The sequence below is a fragment of the Myodes glareolus genome, chromosome 27 (assembly GCF_982192425.1).
Source record: "Myodes glareolus chromosome 27, mMyoGla1.1, whole genome shotgun sequence".
NCBI lineage: Eukaryota > Metazoa > Chordata > Mammalia > Rodentia > Cricetidae > Myodes > Myodes glareolus.
This window is the reverse complement of record NC_142052.1, coordinates 32,079,498-32,100,319: the sequence shown is the minus strand read 5'-3', so window position 1 is coordinate 32,100,319 and position 20,822 is coordinate 32,079,498. Positions and strand designations below refer to the sequence as shown.

The 20,822-nt window shown below is 37.8% G+C and overlaps 1 protein-coding gene across 1 annotated transcript in view; it reads left to right on the top strand.

Moving 5' to 3' along the window:
- Positions 1-19,576, top strand: part of LOC148117686 (uncharacterized) — a 41,305-nt gene extending 21,729 nt beyond the window's left edge. Inside the window, exons 2-4 of the mRNA XM_087902448.1 lie at positions 13,216-13,342; positions 13,536-13,596; positions 14,348-19,576. Of these exons, the coding sequence (XP_087758574.1) occupies positions 13,216-13,342; positions 13,536-13,596; positions 14,348-16,238 (2,079 nt within the window). The 3' untranslated portion in view covers positions 16,239-19,576. The remainder of the gene's footprint in view (positions 1-13,215; positions 13,343-13,535; positions 13,597-14,347) is intronic.
- The last annotated feature ends 1,246 nt before the right edge of the window (positions 19,577-20,822 follow it).

Sequence of the window (20,822 nt, the reverse complement as noted above, 5' to 3'; positions counted from 1 at the left end):
ATCAGAGAAATAAAGGAGTCAAACACTATAAAGTTCTTTTATATCAATCAAATCCTCAGAATAAGATTGGCAAGTTCCTGTCTCCATGAATACTCAGATTAAATGCCATGGGCTTCTGTCCTCTCCCACAATATATTCCTCACTCTACCAAGTCATATCCCTTCTTGTATTCATGTTCCTTGTGCTGGAATTGAGTGTGTGTGATTGCCAAATTCTGGGATTAAAGTTATGAGAATGTGAGGCATCACCACCTGTCTGTGTTCTGCTTTCAGACTGGATCAATAACATGTAGGTCAGGGTAGCCTAGAACACACAGAGATCCACCTGCCTCTACCACCCCAATTCTGGGATTAAAGGTGTGTGTCACCAATGTCTGGATTATATGGAAAACTAGATGTTTGGAACCATGTTCTGATCTTTAGGCAAGCTTTGTTTGTTAGATCACAAAAAAAATCCAGAAATTTCCTTTTCTCCTAAAATAGCAAAAAAGAGTTTATAACTAATACAAAAAAGCTATGTAAGTAAAATCACAATGTATAATATATACAGGCAATAAGTAAATCACAATGCTTAGTCCAGTTTTGTTTGAAAATTCAGAGAAAATACACTACTATCTGTCCTATCTTTGGTGAATCCAAAATCTTTTTTTTTTTTTTAGGAACTCTAAATTTTTATTACAATATTGTGTCTTTTTTTAAAGTAATTTTATTAAATTATAAAAGTTTCCATTTCCGCCCCTCCCCCAACACCCTCCCACTCCCCCCACTCCCTTTCCTCCTTCCTCTCCATCCCTAAGAGCAGTCAGGGTTTCCTGCCCTGTGGAAAGTTCAAGTTCCTCCCCTCTCCTTCCAGGTCCAGGAAGGTGAGTGTCCAGATAGACTGGATCCACAAAATCCAGTATATGCAGAGGAAACAAGTCCCAGTGTCATTGTCAATGGCTTTTCAGAAAGACTCCGGGCCAGCCACATTCAGAGAATCCGGCCACATTCAGAGAATCTGGTTGGATCGCGTCCTCGTTCAGTCCCCGTCCAACTGGCCTTGGTAAACTCTCATTAGATCCGTCCCCTTGTATCAGTGGGTGATCGCATCCCTCCCAGTCCTTATTTCCTTTTTCATTTTCTTCATCCTTCTGCTCCTCATTTGGACCTTGGGGGGCTCCATCCGGTGCTCCAATGTGGGTCTCCGTCTGTATCGCCATCCATTGTCGGATGAAGGTTCCCTCTGGTCTTGCCTTCTTTGCTCACGTTCTCTTTCCTTCTGCTTCTCGTTTGGACCTAGGGAGATAAGTCCAGTGTTCCGATGTGGGTCTCTGTCTCTATCTCCGTCCATTGCCAGATGGAGGTTCTATGGTGATAAGCAAAATATTCATCAGTATGGTTATGGGCCTAGGCCGTTTCAGGCACCCTCTCTTCTGTCTAGAGAACAATCTGAACAGAGAACAATCTGGGGATCTCTCCTTGGACCTGGGATCCCCTTTATAATCAAGTCTCCTGTAAACCCTAAAATGACTCCCTTAGTTGAAATATATTCTTCCCTGATCCCATATCCATCCTTCCTCCCTCCCCCCATCCCAGTCCACAGCGCTTTCCCCATTCCTCCCCTACTCCCTTCTCTCTAACCCTCTCCCCTTCCAACAACCCTCCCCCCCATGCATCCGAGGTAACCGGGGACTCTTGTCTATTTCCAATCTCCAGGCAGATAGCTACATGATTTTCATCAGGTTCACCTTCTTATTTAGCTTCTCTAGGATCACGAATAATAGGCTCAAAGACCTTTAATTATGGTTAGAATCCACATATGAGTGAATACATACCATATTCCTCTTTTTGGGTCTGGCTTACCTCACTCAGTAAAGTGTTTTCTATTTCCATCCATTTGCATGCAAAATTCAAGATGTCATTGTTTTTTACTGCTGAGTAAAACTCTAATGTATATATGTTCCACACCTTTTTTAACCATTCTTCTATTGAGGGGCACCTAGGTTGTTTCTAGGTTCTGTCTTTGTTCTTCTGTTGCCCGGGCTCCCTATCTGTCTGAGTCCTGTCTTTTTTTTTTCCTAGTTAAATTTCTTTCTTGTCTAATCAAACTGATGGCTGAAATCAACAAAATAGAAACACAGAAAACAATCCAAAGAATCAATGAATCAAAAAGCTGGTTCTTGGAGAAAATCAACAAGATTGACAAACCCCTATCCAAATTAATCAAATGGGAGAGAGAGAACATGCAAATTAATAAGATCAGAAATGAAAAGGGGGACATAACCACAGACACAGAGAAAATTCAGAGAATCATTAGATCTTACTTCGAAAGTTTATATACCACAAAGTTGGAAAATGTTAAAGAAATGAACATTTTTTTAGATAAGTACCATATAGCAAAGTTGAACCAAAACCAGGTGAACAATCTAAATAGACCTGTCAGTTGTGAAGAATTAGAAGCTGTTATCAAAAATCTCCCTACCAAAAAAAGCCCAGGACCACATGGTTTCAATGCAGAATTCTACCAGAACTTCCAGGAAGAGCTAATACCTATACTCCTTAATGTATTTCACAATATAGAAACAGAAGAATCATTGCCAAACTCTTTTTATGAAGCTACAGTTACCCTGATACCAAAACCACACAAAGACACAACCAAGAAAGAGAATTACAGGCCAATCTCACTCATGAACATTGACGCTAAAATACTCAATAAAATACTGGCAAACCGAATCCAAGAATACATTAGAAAAATTATCCATTATGATCAAGTAGGCTTCATCCCAGAGATGCAGGGCTGGTTCAACATATGCAAATCTATCAATGTAATCCATCATATAAATAAACTGAAAGAAAAAAACCATATGATCATTTCATTGGATGCTGAAAAAGCATTTGACAAAATTCAACACCCCTTTATGATAAAGGTGTTGGAGAGATTGGGTTTACAAGGATCATACCTAAATATAATAAAAGCAATATACAGCAAGCCATCAGCTAACATCAAACTGAATGGAGAGTAACTCAAAGCCATTCCACTAAAATCAGGAACAAGACAAGGCTGTCCACTCTCTCCATACCTCTTCAATATAGTGCTTGAAATTCTAGCAATAGCAATAAGACAACATAAGGGTATCAAGGGATTCAAATTGGAAAGGATCAAGCTAAACTTTTGTTATTTGCAGATGATATGATAGTGTACATAAGCGACCCCAAAAACTCTACCAAAGAACTCCTACAGTTGATAAATACCTTTAGTAATGTGGCAGGATGCAAGATCAACTCCAAAAAATCAGTTGCCCTCCGATACACAAAGGATAAAGAAGCAGAAAGGGAAATCAGAGAAACATCACCTTTCATGATAGTCACAAATAGCATAAAATATCTTGGGGTAACTCTAACCAAGGAAGTGAAAGACCTTTGTGAATCCAAAATCTTATACCTCATTCACTTTATATCTTCACTAGCATTACTATCAAAAACAACCTTTGATGTCTTTAAAACTTATACAATTTATACCACTGTAGTGATTTTCTTTTCTGAGTCTGATTTTAAAAAAATAGTAAACTATGATAATAACTGTGTAGTCTTCAACCCCCTCAGAGTTCCAGGAATGAAATAATGTTAATTAAGTAAAGAGGAAGTGTAAGAATGCAACTTCCTAAAAGGCTGAGAAGAAATCTACTGGATCCTTCAATTGTCATTTATAAGTAGCTATTTTTAGACAACCTGAAACACAGCTTGTGAGACATTGTAATAAGCCCACTTTTTAGGTACATGTTGAGCTTCATTCTACCTGTCCTGTTCATGCAGAGAATCTTGAATATTGCAGTTGTATATTTTATTCACCTGACCATGGAGGAAGATGTGCAGGCTAACAATAGTGCTTGTGAAGACATTCCTTCCAGCTCCATTATTCTCTACATATTCACATTTCCATGAACATTACTCTTTTTATTATTATTCATTTTCCTGGAGTTTGCTTCAAGTTTCAGTAATAAAACTCATGAAGCAAAGGAGCCATCATCCAGCCTTCTGATGGGGGAAAGACCTACCATCTTGTTTGAGATCTGGCTCCTGCTTTTCTCTTTTCTGTTGTGTGAAATATCTGTGAAAACCATGTACAAAGTTTCTTCATTTCATCTGACCTCAGCATGAAGCCACAGAACAAACATCTCCTTTTGTGACCTCAAAATTGTCTTTAGCTGTTAATATTCTGGGCATTCTTTCCCCTTTGGGACAGGGAATCCCTGCACCCACCTAGCACAGCACAGTGCACTGTACAAGCTAGCTGGCCATGTTGTGTCCTGGAGGTAAAAGGGAACGTTCCTATGGAGTGCAAGATTGTGATGGCGTCTGCTTTTATAGCCAGGGGCAAGTGCTATTGAAATGCCTATCTTGGCCAATCAAGAAGAGATCTTTGACTCAGGTGGATGGAATGGCCAGAAACCTGTGTGCTATCTCTTTAAGTACACTTTAGCCCTGTGGGAGGTGTTCTTTTCACTCAGGTCGCACTAGCCAATCATGCCCTCCAGATGACCTGCCAGTCAGAAGTCATGCAGGGCTCTTCCCAGCACCATTTTGCAGAGGAGCTGGCACCAGTGGTTTCCTTTGTTGTGGTGAAGTTGCTGCTGCCAGGAGATGATAAACTGAGAGTTTTGTCAAGCTGAGAAACCACAACATGGTGAGCGGGGGTGGGGGTGGGGTGGGAGTTGAGGGGGGTACTGGGGGGGCTGAGGGGGGATGCTGTCTCCAGATGGGGAGGAGCAGAGGCTGAGGTGCAGGAGACAGTATTGTGTCCTTCTGGGATCCGTGCAGGAACCTGCCGCCATATTCCCATCAGTCCTGTGAATTCCTAGACCTAAGGACAGGCCTCTAAATAACTTTTCCCTTTGGGCTTAATCCGCTTAGAGAATTGGGAGCAGGGTGCTGTGTGTACAAACATCTTTCTTGTCAACTTTCATATGCCAAATTTGGAGAATCCTAGTTTGGTATTCTCTAAGCTTCTTGTACCTTCATAGATTTATTCTTTTTTGGGTTGGGAAAGGTTTTTATCTATTATTTTTTTGTTGAGTATAGTTTCTGTGCCTTTGAGTTGGTGTTGTTCTCTTTCTTCTATCCTTATTATTCTTAGGTTTTAATTTTTTTCATGGTGTTCCAGATTTCCAGGATGTTTGGTGTAAGGTATTTGTTGGATTATTGTTTTCTTTGACCAATGATTTGATTTCCTCTATAGTATCTTCAGCACCTGAGATCCTCTCTTCTACCTCTTGTATTCTGTTGGTTACACTTCCTGCTGTAGGTCCCTTTTGTTTACCCAGAGTTTCCATATACAGAATTCCCTTCATTTGTTTCCGTTGTAGCCTCTAATTCAGTCAAGTCTTGAGTCATTTGTTTCATGTGTTTGATTGTTTTTTCTTGTTTTCTTTGAGAGATTTATTGATGTCTTCCAATTTTTTGTTTGTCTTTTCCTTGATTTCATTAAGGGAATCTTTATTTCCTTCATCATCCTCCTATACTTACGTTGGGAACCGCATCATCCTCACAAAGTTACATTGAAAATTATTTTATTTTTGCTTCTGCTGGGTTTGTATGATTACATCTTCCTGTAGTATGACCACTGAGTTCTGGTGTTATGATGTTGGATGAATTCTTGCATTGGCACCTACCCATCTCATCCTTCAGTTGGTACCAGGTACTGTCTTTGCCTCTTGGTTCAAACCTTGAAGTGGTTGTTTTGTCTTTGTGACCTGTTCTTGGCCAACTCGGTGTTTCAGAGAGCCATGCCACTGAGGTCAGTCTTTGCACTCTCTCTTAGCCTGTTCTTTGGTCTGCATGTCTGAGTCACTCTCTTGATCCAGTCTGTCCAGTCACAGCTTGTGCTTCAGGGTCCATGTCTTGGTCCACCCTGTGAAGTTGCATCTTGTGTTTTAATGTTCCTCTGAAGTTGCAAGTGGCTGGGAGGTAGCATGGGGGGTTTTGGTGGTGGAGTGAGACTTGTAGCTTTCAGGGTCTGATGGATGGTGTGGGGGTGTTTGAGCAGCACACCTGGAGGAAACTTCCCTGTTGGCTGTCACGTGAACTGAAGCAGGTGGTGTTTGAGCCCAGAGTTTTGCCCCAGTATGGAATTCCTAGGGACGTTGTCCTCCTGGTCAGGTTATCACTCACCCCTTGGTCTTTTCTGTGTAATAGCAGGCTGTGCTTCAGAGTTCCACTTAGGTTGGGGGTGCATGGATAGGAGGGCTTGGGGCAGAGTGGGACTTGTTGCTTTCAAGGTTCAATGGAAGGGATGGAGGTATTGGAGCAGCCTACTTTCAGGAAACTAACATGCTGGCTTGCTAGGGAAACTGAGGCCACTGGGAGGTGTCCTGGGATTTTGCTCTGGTATGGAGAGCCTAGAGAGTGGGGTGTCCTGCTGCATGGTCCCCTCTGTGTAGTAGCAGGCTGTGTTTCAGAGTTCCATTGAGGTTGTGGCAGGGGTTTGCAGGGGTGTAATGGAATATTTGGGCAGAGTGGGACTTGTAGAATTCAGGGTCCAATGTATCATGAGTGTATTTCTTAAACTTCAGTTTTTAAGTTTCTCCACTTATTGCTTGTTTCTTTGCTTTTCATTTTCTCAAGACAGGGGTTTTCTGTATCTTTGAAGTCTTTTTGGTTTTTGTTTTTGTTGGGTTTTTTTTTTTTTTTTTTTTTTTTTTTTGGTTTTTCAAGACAGGGTTTCAGGGAGTTTTAGAGCCTGGCCTGGAACTTGCTCTTGTAGACCAGGTTGACCTCAAACTCACAGAGCTCCACCTGTCTCTGCCTACAGAGTGCTGGGATGAAAGGTGTACATCACCCTTCTCGGCCAACAAGGCTTTAGTGGGTTTTCCAAGAGAAGGTTTCTCTGTGTATGTCAGGCTCTGCTGGGACTCAAACTATACAGCAGGCTGTTCTCAAACTCACAGAGATCTGCCTGTTTCTTCTGCCCAGGTACAGGAGTTTAAAGCATGCATCACCACTTCCTGGCCAAACATGCATTTCTTTATATCCTTGTGTGTGTGTGAAAATATGGTAATATGTATTGTTTGATTTCATACAATAGAAACTGTCTTTATACTTGTATAACCACACAGGAGAAATGGGGCCATTGTTGTACTAGATATCCTAAGATATTCATTCTGAATAAAAGGGGGATTGTTTTAACTGACTGAGTTTTCAGATGTAATTTTGCATGAATTAGAATCTGTGTGTTCTCTTAAACTTCTGTATGAAACATAAAATCTAGGGAGAGTTGATGCATTGGTACTAGATTTGAAGAAGGTTTACAAACTTCCCATTCATGTCATGTCTTTACTGTCACTGTCCCCTTCTATCACCATGGTGAACTCCTCTCAGCTTCCATATCATTTCCAAAGGAAATTTTCCAAAGGTAAAACTATATGTCTTCTATGGAAAGGACATATGGACATTCCCAATTGCCACAAATGTGTTTCCTTTTTTTGGTATAATAGATAAAAATACTAAGAAGAGTTTAAAAACCAAAATTCTGATGTCTTTGAATCAAGAACTATGATCAATTTACCTGTTCCCTTTAGGGACTATTATTTATACTTCTCTTGCTACTTTTTCTCCTAGACTGAAATCAGGTACAAATATTTGATCATGTAATTCGGGTACTTTTGAACTGTTCCTTACCTATTATTTCTGATTGTAAATTAAAGGAAGTTTGCTGTGAGACAAGGGTCATGGACTTTTTAAAGTCTTGTCAATTGTATTGTTTTAACAAAATGCTCATTGGCCACTGGCCATGCGGGAAGTATATGCTGGATCACCAAGCAGGAAGTATAGGCAGGGCTGATCAGAGCAGGAGAATTCTGGGAAGAGGAAAGGTTCAGCCTGCAGTTATCACCCAGAGGCAGAGGACATAAATGAGATTGCCTAGCTGATAAAAGGTACCAAGCCATGTCACTGACACAGATAAGACTTATGGGTGATTGTAGGATGTAAGGGTTAATAGGAAGCATGAACTAATAGAAACACCAGTTTATAATTAATGTAGAGCTTTGATTTTGGGGGACTGAATGACTATAGGACCAGGTGAAACAGAAACCTCTGTTAACAAATGTTGTCGACATGAATAACTAAATCCAATTTAAACCAGAGAGAGCTTGGAAATTAATTCAAGACACAAAAGAACAGAGTTAACTGTGGTTTCTTGGTATCAACATTTTCTTAGCTGGGCTCTGATAGAGGCAAGTGTTGCTCATTTAAGAGAAGCCTCCTGACTCAGTTTTAGCTGTAAAAACCTTGCAGCCCTTTGAAGAAGCACCACACCAAACACTTAAATGGTATCTATGTACAGTTACCATCATTCTTCTTGGTGGTGCTAAGGACCTTGAAACTCCATAGAATTGTGGCAGTAACCATGGTTCCTGCCAGTACCTCAACCATGAGGCTAGACTCCTAGAAAGCTAAGGAATCAGGTGGATCCAGATGTCAAAGCCAAGTCTTTATCCATAGCCATATTGCTTAGCATATTATAAGGGTAAAGAGAAGATTCAATAATCTACACTTTTATCCTATCATTTCATTGGGTGCCTTTTTTAGATGGATGTCTCTGCCCCCACCAAAAACTCTCAAATACACAGCAGCCACTTCGTAAACAATTGACCCAGAAGCTTAATACAACTTATGAATGCTTGTGCTGTGGCTTTGACTTATTACTTACTCACTCTTAGACTGAATATTGACATTCATCAAAGCAATCATGCTACCCTTTAAAGCTCATTTTATTCTTTTTTCTCTCATTCAATGATATGTGTTTTAAAATATATATTTCAGCTGGAATTAGAGGTGTACAGCTGTAATCACTGTACACAGGAGTGTGGGTGGGGCCAATCTCAGTGAGTTTGAGGGTTTGAGGCCAGCTTGTTCCCCATAATAAATTCCTGGCATACATGTTTATGTAGACATATTCTGTCTCAAAAAAGTCCTAGAAGAAAGCCTACTTCAAATTCTGAAACTTTTCCTAATAAAATTTGTCTGGACTTAGACTGAATTCAACCATCCTTTTTTTTTTTTTATCTTTACTCACACAGAGAGAGCTGTCTTAACAATGAAAATAAAAAGGAATATACAAATTCCATTCACATTCTGTCCATTGGATCCTTTGGCAACCATCCAGAGGTGACTTTATCTTTCAAGTGATAAGAGACAGAAGGAAGAGTGAGTCACCTTCACCTGCAGAATTGTAATGACATAAGTGGGACCCAGAGAGTTGTCTCACGAGTACTAGTCCTCTTGGGTACCCATCTTTGATTCCTAGCACACACATCAGATTTGACAGTCCTCCCTGTATTTGTAGGTTCTGAAGATCTGGTGCATTCTTCTGGCCTTAGGGCATCAGATTGGCAAATGTTAAAGAAAAAGGTTTGTGGGTGACTCTATGTTTTAAGTAGGTTTTCTTCACGTGTACATATACGTAATAATATTAAAAATACATAAATATTAATAAATACTCATGACATAGTTTTAATAATGTTTTATGTCAAAGACAGATAAGACTTATATTGCTCAAAAACAAGTAAAATTTTACTGCAAGTTTGTAAATTAGCTTCAGACATGGATGAACTCTTTATTTGTGTGTTTAAATGAACATGTTCAGTCCTGAAACCACAACACACAACGAACAGAAATGGACCCAGTAGATTCTATTCACATATTTGTCCAAACTTATTAGTACATACTTAACAATGAAGGAATTGGAAGAGAAATATTTGGAAAGGGATAGAGAGAGGACACAAGAGGTTAAAGAGATGTAATATATTTTAATTTAAATGTGTAAAAATAGACTTTTAATAAAAATGTGGCTTAAGAGATAGCTTAGAAATTAAGAGCAATGGTTGTTTTTGAAGACAGCAGAATCATGTTGCTAGAACTCCTGTAACTCAAGTTGAAGGGATCTGATTCCCTCTTCTGCCTCTGCAGGTCTTGACACAGACACATTTGGGCAAACATCCATACATATAAAATGAAACTTAAAGAATGCAATCCTGTAGAGTAAATTTCACAACCTTGAAACAGGTAGTAGTCAGGGCTAGTTAAAATGAACTATTTTTGGTCCTTCTTAGAAGTATCTCTGGTCTTCCTTTGAACCACCATTTTCAGTGTCAAAAGAAGCCTTATTCTGAAGTTAGAAGAGCTCAGAATGGCGGTTCATTTAAGACAATCAATGGTTATCACTGATAACTTACTTAGCTGTATAGTAAAAAAAAAAAACAAGTAGGGCAGAAATAAATGAAAATAAAAAGGTAGTTTCAAAGGGCATTTATGTGTTAATACAGGCAGGATTTTTCAAAGAGTTTATCATCATTATAGAAACAGCCATTGCTCTGAACTGGAAGCTTATCAAGGTACCCTAAGGGTAAGACTCCATACACATAAACCTTCAATTTAAAGATGGTTGAGCAAACTGACTCGGTCTCAGGAAGCTACTTCATTCCAAACCTTCTACACTTGTGGTCCAAGCTCATTAGTGTTCTTTGCAGTTAAAAAATAACCCTACTTCTCAGGATCACCAGTAATGTGTTGGTCTTGGGAACAAGAAAGAATCAAAATTTAGGATCATGGATATTTAGTTTATGGTTACAGTTTACCATTGTTTCAGGCATCTGTGTTTGGCAGAGTCAGAAGCCCAATGAGGAGACAGTGAGAGTTCATTGCATGAAGCTGTGAGGATTGAAGCTGGGTGTGGTGTTGTTGGTTGTTTCTTTTACTCCCTTGTTCCTTTAGGGCCTGCCACCCAGTTCACAATTAAATTTCACACATGAAGGCTTATTTTTTTCTTATAAATACTTGACTTTAGCTTGTTTCAAGGCAGGTTGTTTTTAATTTAATTGTTCTCTCTACATTTCCCCCTGGCCTTTATCTTTATTCCTCTCTTTATTTCTTACTCCATGGCTTGCTGTGTAGCTGGATTAAAGGCTCCTGTTGTTCTCTCCTTATGCTGCCTCTTCTTTAATCCTCCCAGATTTTTCCTACCATTTATTCTTTTTTCCTTTGTCCTGCAATTGGTCATTCAATTCTTTTTTAGACCAACTAGGTATTTTAAATAGGCAAAGCTTCACAATGTCACACAACTAAACCAATGCAGCACTTCTTTGCATGATTAAAACAAATGTTCCACAGCATAAATAAATATATCACAGTTAAATATGTTATTTCACAGCATACTGGGTTACATTTAGAGCCCAAAGATGTTAAGATACCTAACTTATGACACAACTTTTATGGAGACCTAGATGGTTATAGTGAGTGGAAGTTACCAAAGAGAGAAATGCATGAGAAGTTGCAAGGATAGGGCCTTTTAAGTCATTTGAAACTGAAGCCCATACATTTGACCAGAGAGGTACAGGATTTGACGTTTGTCTTGCTCTGCTTCAGTCTTGCCTTGGTCCAATCATCCCTTACTGTGTGTTTATTTTTCTCTTTTGGAATGTTAATGTTATTTTGTGCCATTGATGTTAGGAAGAGGTAACATGTTTTCAGGTTTTATAAGATATTGTTGTCAACAGATTGTCCTGAGTGCCAGAGGGGACATTACACATTTGGACAGTGTAGGGACCATTACAGATGAGGATCATTAAATGTCTATTCTTGAAATGACTAAATGCAATTTTTCCATTGTTGACCATGAATCAATAATGACTGGGGTCAAAATGTACTTATTGAATGAAAAACCTCCCAGAAAAGATCATGTATTTGAAAAAGTTCCTCTCCTTGGTGACTTTCTTTCAATTTCCTGTGAATCTTTAGTAGGAGAAGCCTGCCTAGATGAAATTCCTCACAGTATGTGGTGAGTCTCAATACCCTCAACTATTTCCTGACATTTATATTTACTATTTTGTGTTTGTCATTAATTTGACAATTTTTTACTTATACTGAAATGATTTTGCTATCATTATAGGCTTGATCTATATATTCTATATATCTTACCTTTATTCTATAAGTAAAAATGAGATATAGCAGAAACAGTTGCTTTTACAGAGTTTGGCAACCTGCTATTTTAATTATTTTGTTTGCTTGTCTAAGTAACCCCTACTGTGTGGCTCCAAATTCCTGAACGTAAAGGGGGGCATCATTTCTGGCTCTATTCATTTTTATTTTATAGGGTGATAGCCTTGGAATATAGGATTTTTATATGTCAAGTATATGCTGCTGTGCTGAGCTTCATGTGTATCTTGAATTTTAAAATTTGAAAGAGGGTTTCACTCTGATTCCCAGGATATCAGGTATTTATGACATTAATACTGCCTGAGCATTCTGAGTCACTTAATTACAAGTACATGAAATTCGTCTGGCTTGTTATTCTTGACTTGATTTTTTTTAAATCAATATGACAATTTTATATGTCTGCATGGATATTCATTACATGTGTACCTGGTTATCAAGGTGATCAAAAGATCTCAGAATTCTTGATCATGGAACAATGGAAATTTGTGATCCCCATGTAAGTACTGGAAAATGTGCTCACCACCACTCAAGACCAGCAAGAACTCTGAATTACTCTGCCCTCTCACCAGCCCTGTGTTGATTATTAATGACCAACATTTATATTTCTAGTGTTTTCATCTGTCCATTTTAACTGCTATATACATGAAGTTTCATTCTACAAAATGTTATTGGAATTACAGTTTAAATTATGGCACTTAGATAGCTGGAAGATGAATACAGAACAGGAGTGAATGCAAAATTATTTGCAAGAACTTCAATAAGTGTCTTTCAGTTCCTTCTGTTCCATTTGTCTGTTTCACTGATTTTGCAATGGGGACAGTGTCTTAATGTCTCCTTCCACCTGTCCTGGACCTGATTGCATAGGCTTGACTGGCATTCAACTTATCCACCTCTGTTTTCTGAGTGTTGTGGTTGAAGACACAATAAACCCAGTGTGTCCATATTACTTTTTTTGTGTGGTCTGTAACTCTTCATACAATTTTCTCATGCATACTATATACTGTTGATCTTTTCTGTTGTCTCTTTCTGTCAATAGACATAGCTCTTCTGAGGTGATAGCCCATATAAAGAGTACAGAAATGACAGAGTTTACTTTGCTTTTCAATTTCCTTCAAAAGTGACTGTCTATGTCATGGAATAAGAGTAAGGAACACCAGAATCATATGTCTATACTCTAAAAGAAGTATGCATTTCCAACGTTATCACTGTCATGCTTTCCATTTTACACATGTGTGGTATATTTTAGAAGGCAGTGACCTATGATGATGTGTATGTCAACTTCACTGAGGAAGAGTGGGATTTGCTGAATCCTTCCCAGAAGAATCTCTATAAAGATGTAATGCTGGAGACCTACAGGAACCTCATTTCTATAGGTAAAATTGAATTCCCATCATGTTTCAAAGTATGGAAACAACTTTTCCTTGGTTAAGGATGTTTTTCTGCAATTTGATTTAGAAAGAAGAATGAGGGGAATAAAGCAGTCATAGTTCTTAGGTGCACTTAAGATAATAAGCTAAATTTGAACATTGTTAAATGATATGACATATATTCTGGTCCTGATTTCAGGTTTCATTTGGGAAGACCATAACACTGAAGAATGTTGGCAATGTTCTAGAAGACATGCAAGGTAATTTTCATGTGCAAGTTGATAACAATGTGCCTCTGATGAAATTGCATTTTTCCTAGAACTTTTAAATAAAAGCAGCAATGCAAATAAGCACAGCTTTAAGTGCATAGAAGGTTATTAAATCCTCACAAATCCTTATACCTCAATTTCATATCTGTGAATTATTCTTTCCTATGTGTATATAAGCTTATGAGCATAGGGATATGGAAAGATTTAACATACATCTACTTGAGGACAAAAAAAAGATCAGCAGTAGTTCCCATGTAGAGTATACTTGTTGAATTTGATTCAAGTATACAATACTGATGGTTTTCTAGCATCATTATTAATATATAAACATTACAAAAATGCCACATGAGTTCTAGGTTTGTGCAGATAGTTCTGAATGTCGTAATTCACTTTGCAAATATATATGATTCACAGTATAGTAAAATTTATGAATGCAGTAATTTTGGTAAATCTCTTAGTGTATTCAGTTGTCTTAAAAAATGTGAATAAAATAATATAAAATGTTTTTGTAAATGTGAAAAGGTAAACCATGAAACAAAGGAATTTATCATTATACTCATATTCCTAGATGCAACCTGACCATTAATTAAAAAGCAAACATAATTTTAAACAGAGTTATGAAATCTTAATACCTAATTCCTTTTAGAATTGGATCAAGTTATAAAATTAATTCATATAGATATAAGGTTCAACAGTGTCTTGAATGTGGTAAATCTTTTAAATGTGCCAATTATCCTTGCAGGATTGAAAGGAATCAAAATGGAGAGAACAAGCTTTCAGTGTATACTCACTGTGTTAAAGCCTTGCCTTATGACACTCACCTTCTACAGAATGAAAAAACACGTATAGGGCAAAAATGCTCTAAAAGTAAGCAGTGTGGTAAAACCTTTGCTTATCACAGTAATATTCAAGTGCTTAAAAGAAAGTACACTGGGAAAAAACCCTATGAATACAGTCAAGATGATAAAGACTTTGTTCTTTATGAAACTCATCAAAGTCATAAGAGAATACATCCTGGAGAGAAACTCTATGAATGTAATCAGTGTGGTAAGGCCTTTGATGAAAACAGTGATCTTCGAAAGCACAAAGGAACACATACTGGAGAGAAACCCTATGAAAGTAATCAGTGTGGTAAGGCCTTTGCCCAACACAGTAAACTTCAATTGCATAAAGGAACACATACTGGAGAGAAACCCTATGAATGTAATCAGTGTGGTAAGGCCTTTTCTGAAAACAGTGATTTTCAAAAGCATAAAAGAACACATACTGAAGAGAAACACTTTGAAGGTAATCAATGTGGTATGGCCTTTGCCCATCAAAGTAATCTTCAAAAGCATAAAAGAACACATACTGGAGAGAAACCCTATGAATGTAATCAGTGTGGTAAGGCCATATCAAAACACAGTAATCTTCAAAGTCATCAAAGAACACATACTGGAGAAAAACCCTATGAATGTAATCATTGTGGTAAGGCATTTGCCCAGCACCATCATCTTCAAATGCATAAAAGGACACATACTGGAGAGAAACCTTATGAATGTAATCAATGTGGTAAGGCCTTTGCCTACCACAGTAGCCTTCGATTCCATAAAAGAACACATACCGGAGAGAAACCTTATGAATGTAATCAGTGTGGTAAGGCCTTTGCCCAACACAGTAGTCTTCGATTGCATAAAAGAACACATACTGGAGAGAAACCCTATGAATGTAATCAGTGTGGTAAGGCCTTTGCCCGGCACAGTAGTCTTCAATTGCATAAAAGAACACATACTGGGGAGAAACCCTATGAATGTAATCAATGTGGTAAGGCATTTGCTCGGCACAGTCATCTTCAACTGCACAAAAGAACACATACTGGAGAGAAACCCTATGAATGTAATCAGTGTGGTAAGGCCTTTGCCCAACACAATAGTCTTCAAAGTCATCAAAGAACACATACTGGAGAAAAACCCTATGAATGTAATCAGTGTGGTAAGGCATTTGCCCACCACAGTAGTCTTCAAAATCATAAAAGAACACATACTAGAGAGAAAGCCTATGAATGTAATCAATGTGGTAAGGCCTTTGCCCAACACAGTTATCTGCAACTGCATAAAAGAACACATACTGGAGAGAAACCCTATGAATGTAATCAATGTGGTAAGGCCTTTGCCCGACACAGTAGTCTTCAATTGCATAAAAGAACACATACTGGAGAGAAACCCTATGAATGTAATCAATGTGGTAAGGCCTTTGCCCAACACAGTGGTCTTCAAAATCATAAAAAAACACATACTGGAGAGAAACCCTATGAATGTAATCAGTGTGGTAAGGCCTTTGCCCAATACATTCATCTGCAACTGCATAAAAGAATACATACTGGAGAGAAACCCTATGAATGTAATCAATGTGATAAGGCCTTTGCCCACCACAGAAGTCTTCAAAACCATAAAAGAACACATACTGGAACAAAACCCTATGAATGTAATCAGCGTGGTAAAGCATTTGCGCAACACATTGCTCTTCAAAATCATAAAAGAACACGTACTAGAGAGAAACCCTATGAATGTTACCAATGTGGCAAGGTCTTTGCCCACCAAAGTAGTCTTCAATTGCATAAAAGAAAACATACTGGAGAGAAGGAAACACTATGAATGTTATCAGTGTTGTAAGACTTTTGTCCCGCACAGTAATCTTCAATTGCTTTGAAGAACACATACTGGATAGAAACACCATGAATGTAATCAGTGTGATAAGGCCGTTCCAAGTTGCAGTCATCTTCAATTGCATAAAAAACACATTGTAGAGAGAAACACTATGATTGTAATCATTTTGGTACGGCCTTTGTAAAACACAGTCATCTTCAGATTTACAAAAGATCACACAGGAGAGAGAACCCCTATGAATATAGTCAGTGTGGTTAAGCCTTTGGAAACCACTGTACTGTTCATGGTAATAAAATAACACACAATGTAGGGAATTTTTATGAATGTATATTAGTGTAAGAAAGACTTTTCACGTCTTACTCATTTTCAAATCCATAAAAGTACACAGACTGGAGAGATAACAGTGAATGGAATCTGTGGTAAAACTCTTGTCACAATCATCTTCAAATCCATAAAATAAATGATCTTGCAGAAAAACTCTTTGAATTTAATGTATGTATTTTGCAAAATCATGAGAAAAATCATTCTATAGTGAAACTCTATAAGTGAATTTAGTGTTTTAATGTTTTGTACTACTTACAGGAGTATGTAATCAATTTTGTGTGTAATCAACCTAATAAAGTTTATGCATATTACCCTAATCATTTGGGCCTGTGGAAGAAACAGAGGGCTTTTCATAACTTATTTTTAAAACATCTTAAGCCAACACACATATAGTCAGTAAACCAACAGCAATTATTTATTAGAAAAAAATGGATAGCGTAAAAATCTGTTCAAGCACTATGATATCTCTTTTTATTTTGTTTGAACCAGCACACTAATGGGCAAAACCATTTTTGTGCCTATGGGTGAGAGAAAGGGCTAGTCAAAGAAACACACTTTGGACCTGAAAGCAGAGCCAAAGGAAAGGACTTTTTCTCTGAATCTAGAACTGGTAAAGAAACAATGTCTCCCTGAAAACAGGCCAAACGTTAAAAAGTGCCAGTGAAGGAAACACACTTAAAACACAACCAAGTGATAAAGCCCCATAATTCTACCCTTCTCCAAGTCAGCACAAATGTAACCAATCCCACAGTATAAAATCCAGCCCATCTCTTATCTTGTTCAGGATTGACTCAGAAACTAATTATATAATACAGAATATGAATGAGAAATGCAATATAGTTATAATATGATTCTTTAAAAAATGGTAATCAAATTCTAAACTTTTAGAAACTAAGACTCATCTTTTTTAGAATCAGAAAAGAATGGGAGAAAGTACTCCAAATTTGCAGAATAACAATTATAAAGTAATACTGAACATGTTGTAAATCATGAAAACCTAAATATTTTAACAAAGTTTTTAAGCCTGAGGGATACCATGAAGTGAAATATGACAGGCATGAAGAGTTAAATCTCATGTGAGTTCATTTGTTTGTTTTGTTTAAAATTTCTGTTATAAGTTGGGGGTATAATTATGGTTACCAGAATATTGTGAGTGGTCATCAGGATGGAAGATAGAAGGTGGTTACAAGGAATATTTTCTTGAAATAGTAAGATGGCTACAATTATTATATCATAAAAGCATCTCCCTTAAGAATAGCCACAAATAAAATATAATATTGTGGAATAACTCTAAAGAACTGGAAGACCTGTATGACAATAACTTTACACTCTGGAAGAAAGAAACTGAAGGAGAGACCAGAGAATGGGAAAATCTCCCATGCCCTTTGGTAGGTTGAAATTAATATAGTAAAAATGAAAATCTTTCCAAAAGCAATCAACTGGTTCAATACCATTCCCATGTAAATCTCAGCAAAATTTTTCAAAAACCTTAAAAAAATACTCAACTTCATATGAAAAAGCAAAAAGCCCACATAAAACCAACCATATTGAATCACAAAAAAGGAGAATGTGGGAAGTATATTTGAGCTCATTTGAACAGGAGACCATTTTCTAAATATAACCCCAGCAGCACAGACACTGAGAGTAATAATTAATAAATGGTACCTCCTGATATTGAGAAATTTCTGTGAACCAAAGGACATGATCAACAATACAAAAAAGATTGCCTACAGTATGGGAAAAAGATCTTCATCTATCCCCCACTGGACAGAGGACTGATCTCCAAAACATACAAAGAACTGAAAAAATGGTCATCAAAAGAAGATATAATCCAAGAAAAAGTGGGGTGCAGACCCAATCAGAGAACTCTCAATACGTGAATCTAAATTGCCTGAGAGAAACTTAGGGAAATTTCCAACATCCTTAGCATTTAGAGAAATGAAAATCAAAACAACTCCGAGATTCCATCTTACATCTGTAACAATAGCCAAGATAAAAAAAAAAAACTGATGGCAACTTAAACTGGAGAGGATGTGGGATTAAGGGAACGCTCCTCCACTTGTATAGCCACTTTGGATATCAATATGGTGATTTCTCAGAAAATTAGGAGGCAAACCACCTGGTGATGGTATATGCGTTTAATCCCTGCACTTGAGAGGCAGAGACAGGCAGATCTCTGTGATTTTGAGGCTAGCCTGGTTTACAATGGCTACTTCAGTACACATTCCAAAGCTATAGAGAAACAATGTCTTAAAAAAACCAAAAAATAAAAAAGAAAGAAAATAAGGTAACAACCTATCTCAAAGCATAACCATACAACTTTTGGTTATGTACCCAATGGATGCTAAACCATACTGCAAGGACAAGTGCTCAACTATGTTCACAGCAACATTATTTTTCACAGCCAGAACCTGAAAACAATCCCTCCACTGAAGAATTGATAAAGAAATTATAGTATATTTGCACAATGGAGTACTACACAGTGGATAAAAATAATGAATCTTGAAATTTATGGGCAAATTACTGGATCTAAAAAACATGATAAAAGAGTGAGTTAACCCAGACCCAGAAAGACAAATATAATATGTACTCACTCCTAAGTGGCTTTTAGATATAAAACAAAGGACAAACATCTTACAATTCACAATGCCAGAGAATAGACAACAAAAAGGAGCCTACAAGAGACATACATGGATCTATTCTACATAGGACATAGAGAAAAACAATATCTGAATAAACATGGAGCATGTGGATCATGAGAGAAGGGAAGTGGAGAAGAAAGGAAAGTAGTGGAAAAATATATAGTTGAAAAAAAACAGTTAAAAAATCCTTGCTACACAGAAGATCATGGCTGAATTATCCAAAGTGATAGTAATAAATGAATATCTGAAATATGGAACTTTGCTTAATTATGTAGTTGAATAAAATAACTCCTCATGCTAAGTAAAACTGATTTATGGCATCTCATTAAAAATAATCTACACATATTTTACAACAGAAAACTGAAGATTCTTCTTTTGTTGCCACAGACTTTCCAGGCTAATATTATGTCTTTCTGGGTTCTTTGATTGAATTCAAAACTCTATAATTATAGTTTTCCTTCGTTATGGTGTGTGTAAATATAAAAGTTGAGACTCACCAAAGTAGGATAGATGATATACTTTACTTTGCCAAATGTAAGTTGACTAAATATTGTAACTATAATTAAACCAATTAAAATGCCCATGTTTTATTAAGCACAGCACTCTTGGGTGGCCGAGAACATGTCAGGGGAGACAGAAAACCTGGGAGCACATGCAAAACTCGGACTATGGGTTCCTTTTCTAGAAGTCCACTTAATACCCTGTTGAAGTGGTCTTAACCTTCTCTTGAGAAGGGATCAGGACCCTGCATGCTGGGATTTGGAGTCCAAACCAATGAAACTCCCAGGCTGGGGTCTGGGATATATGCCAGGGGCTAGGGTGTTGCTCCCAACTTAACATTCCAGACTCTTTGGATATAGGGGTCACAGAAAGTTGAGATGATAATTATGACTGATATTTTAGGCACTCTTTGGAAAAGAGGTAAACTCAAGTCTGGCTACTTCCTGTGGGCATGGGAAGCCATGGGAGTGGAAGAGGTGAAAGTTGGTGGGTGTAGAAGGAGTGGTGGGCTGCTTGCCACCCTGTTTGGCTCCTGGCCGCCTGGCTAACTTTACCTAAAATAATTACACGTAAACTGTTTTCCTTTAAACACTGCCTGGCCCATCTCTCCAGCCCCTTATTGGCTAACTTTCACATATTGATTCAACCATTTCTAATAACCTGTGTAACACCACGACCTCATGGCTTACCGGGAAAGATTCAGCATGTCTGAACTGGCAGCTTCATGGCAGGCAGCTCTCCTGACCCTGCTTTCTTTCTCCCACAATTCTGTTTTCCCTGCCTACCTATATTCTGACCTATCAGGCCAAGCAGTTTCTTTATTAATTAACTTATGAAAGCAACACATAGAAAGAAGACTCTCCTACATCAGGTGGGTATAGAAAGGCATTCTGTTCACTATCATCCCAGAAATTAGAGACACCTGCTTCTTGAGGGAGGTAAGAAGGCAGGTGTCTAGGAGAAAAAATATTGTTATTACTGACTCTATGAAATGGAGCTATCTATGGGATTTGACACAATAGCAGGTGAAACTAGATTTTTGTTGGAAGGTGTTCTTAATTCAGAAGAACTGGCAGGTGTCCTTGATATAAGAGGGCTGGTACCA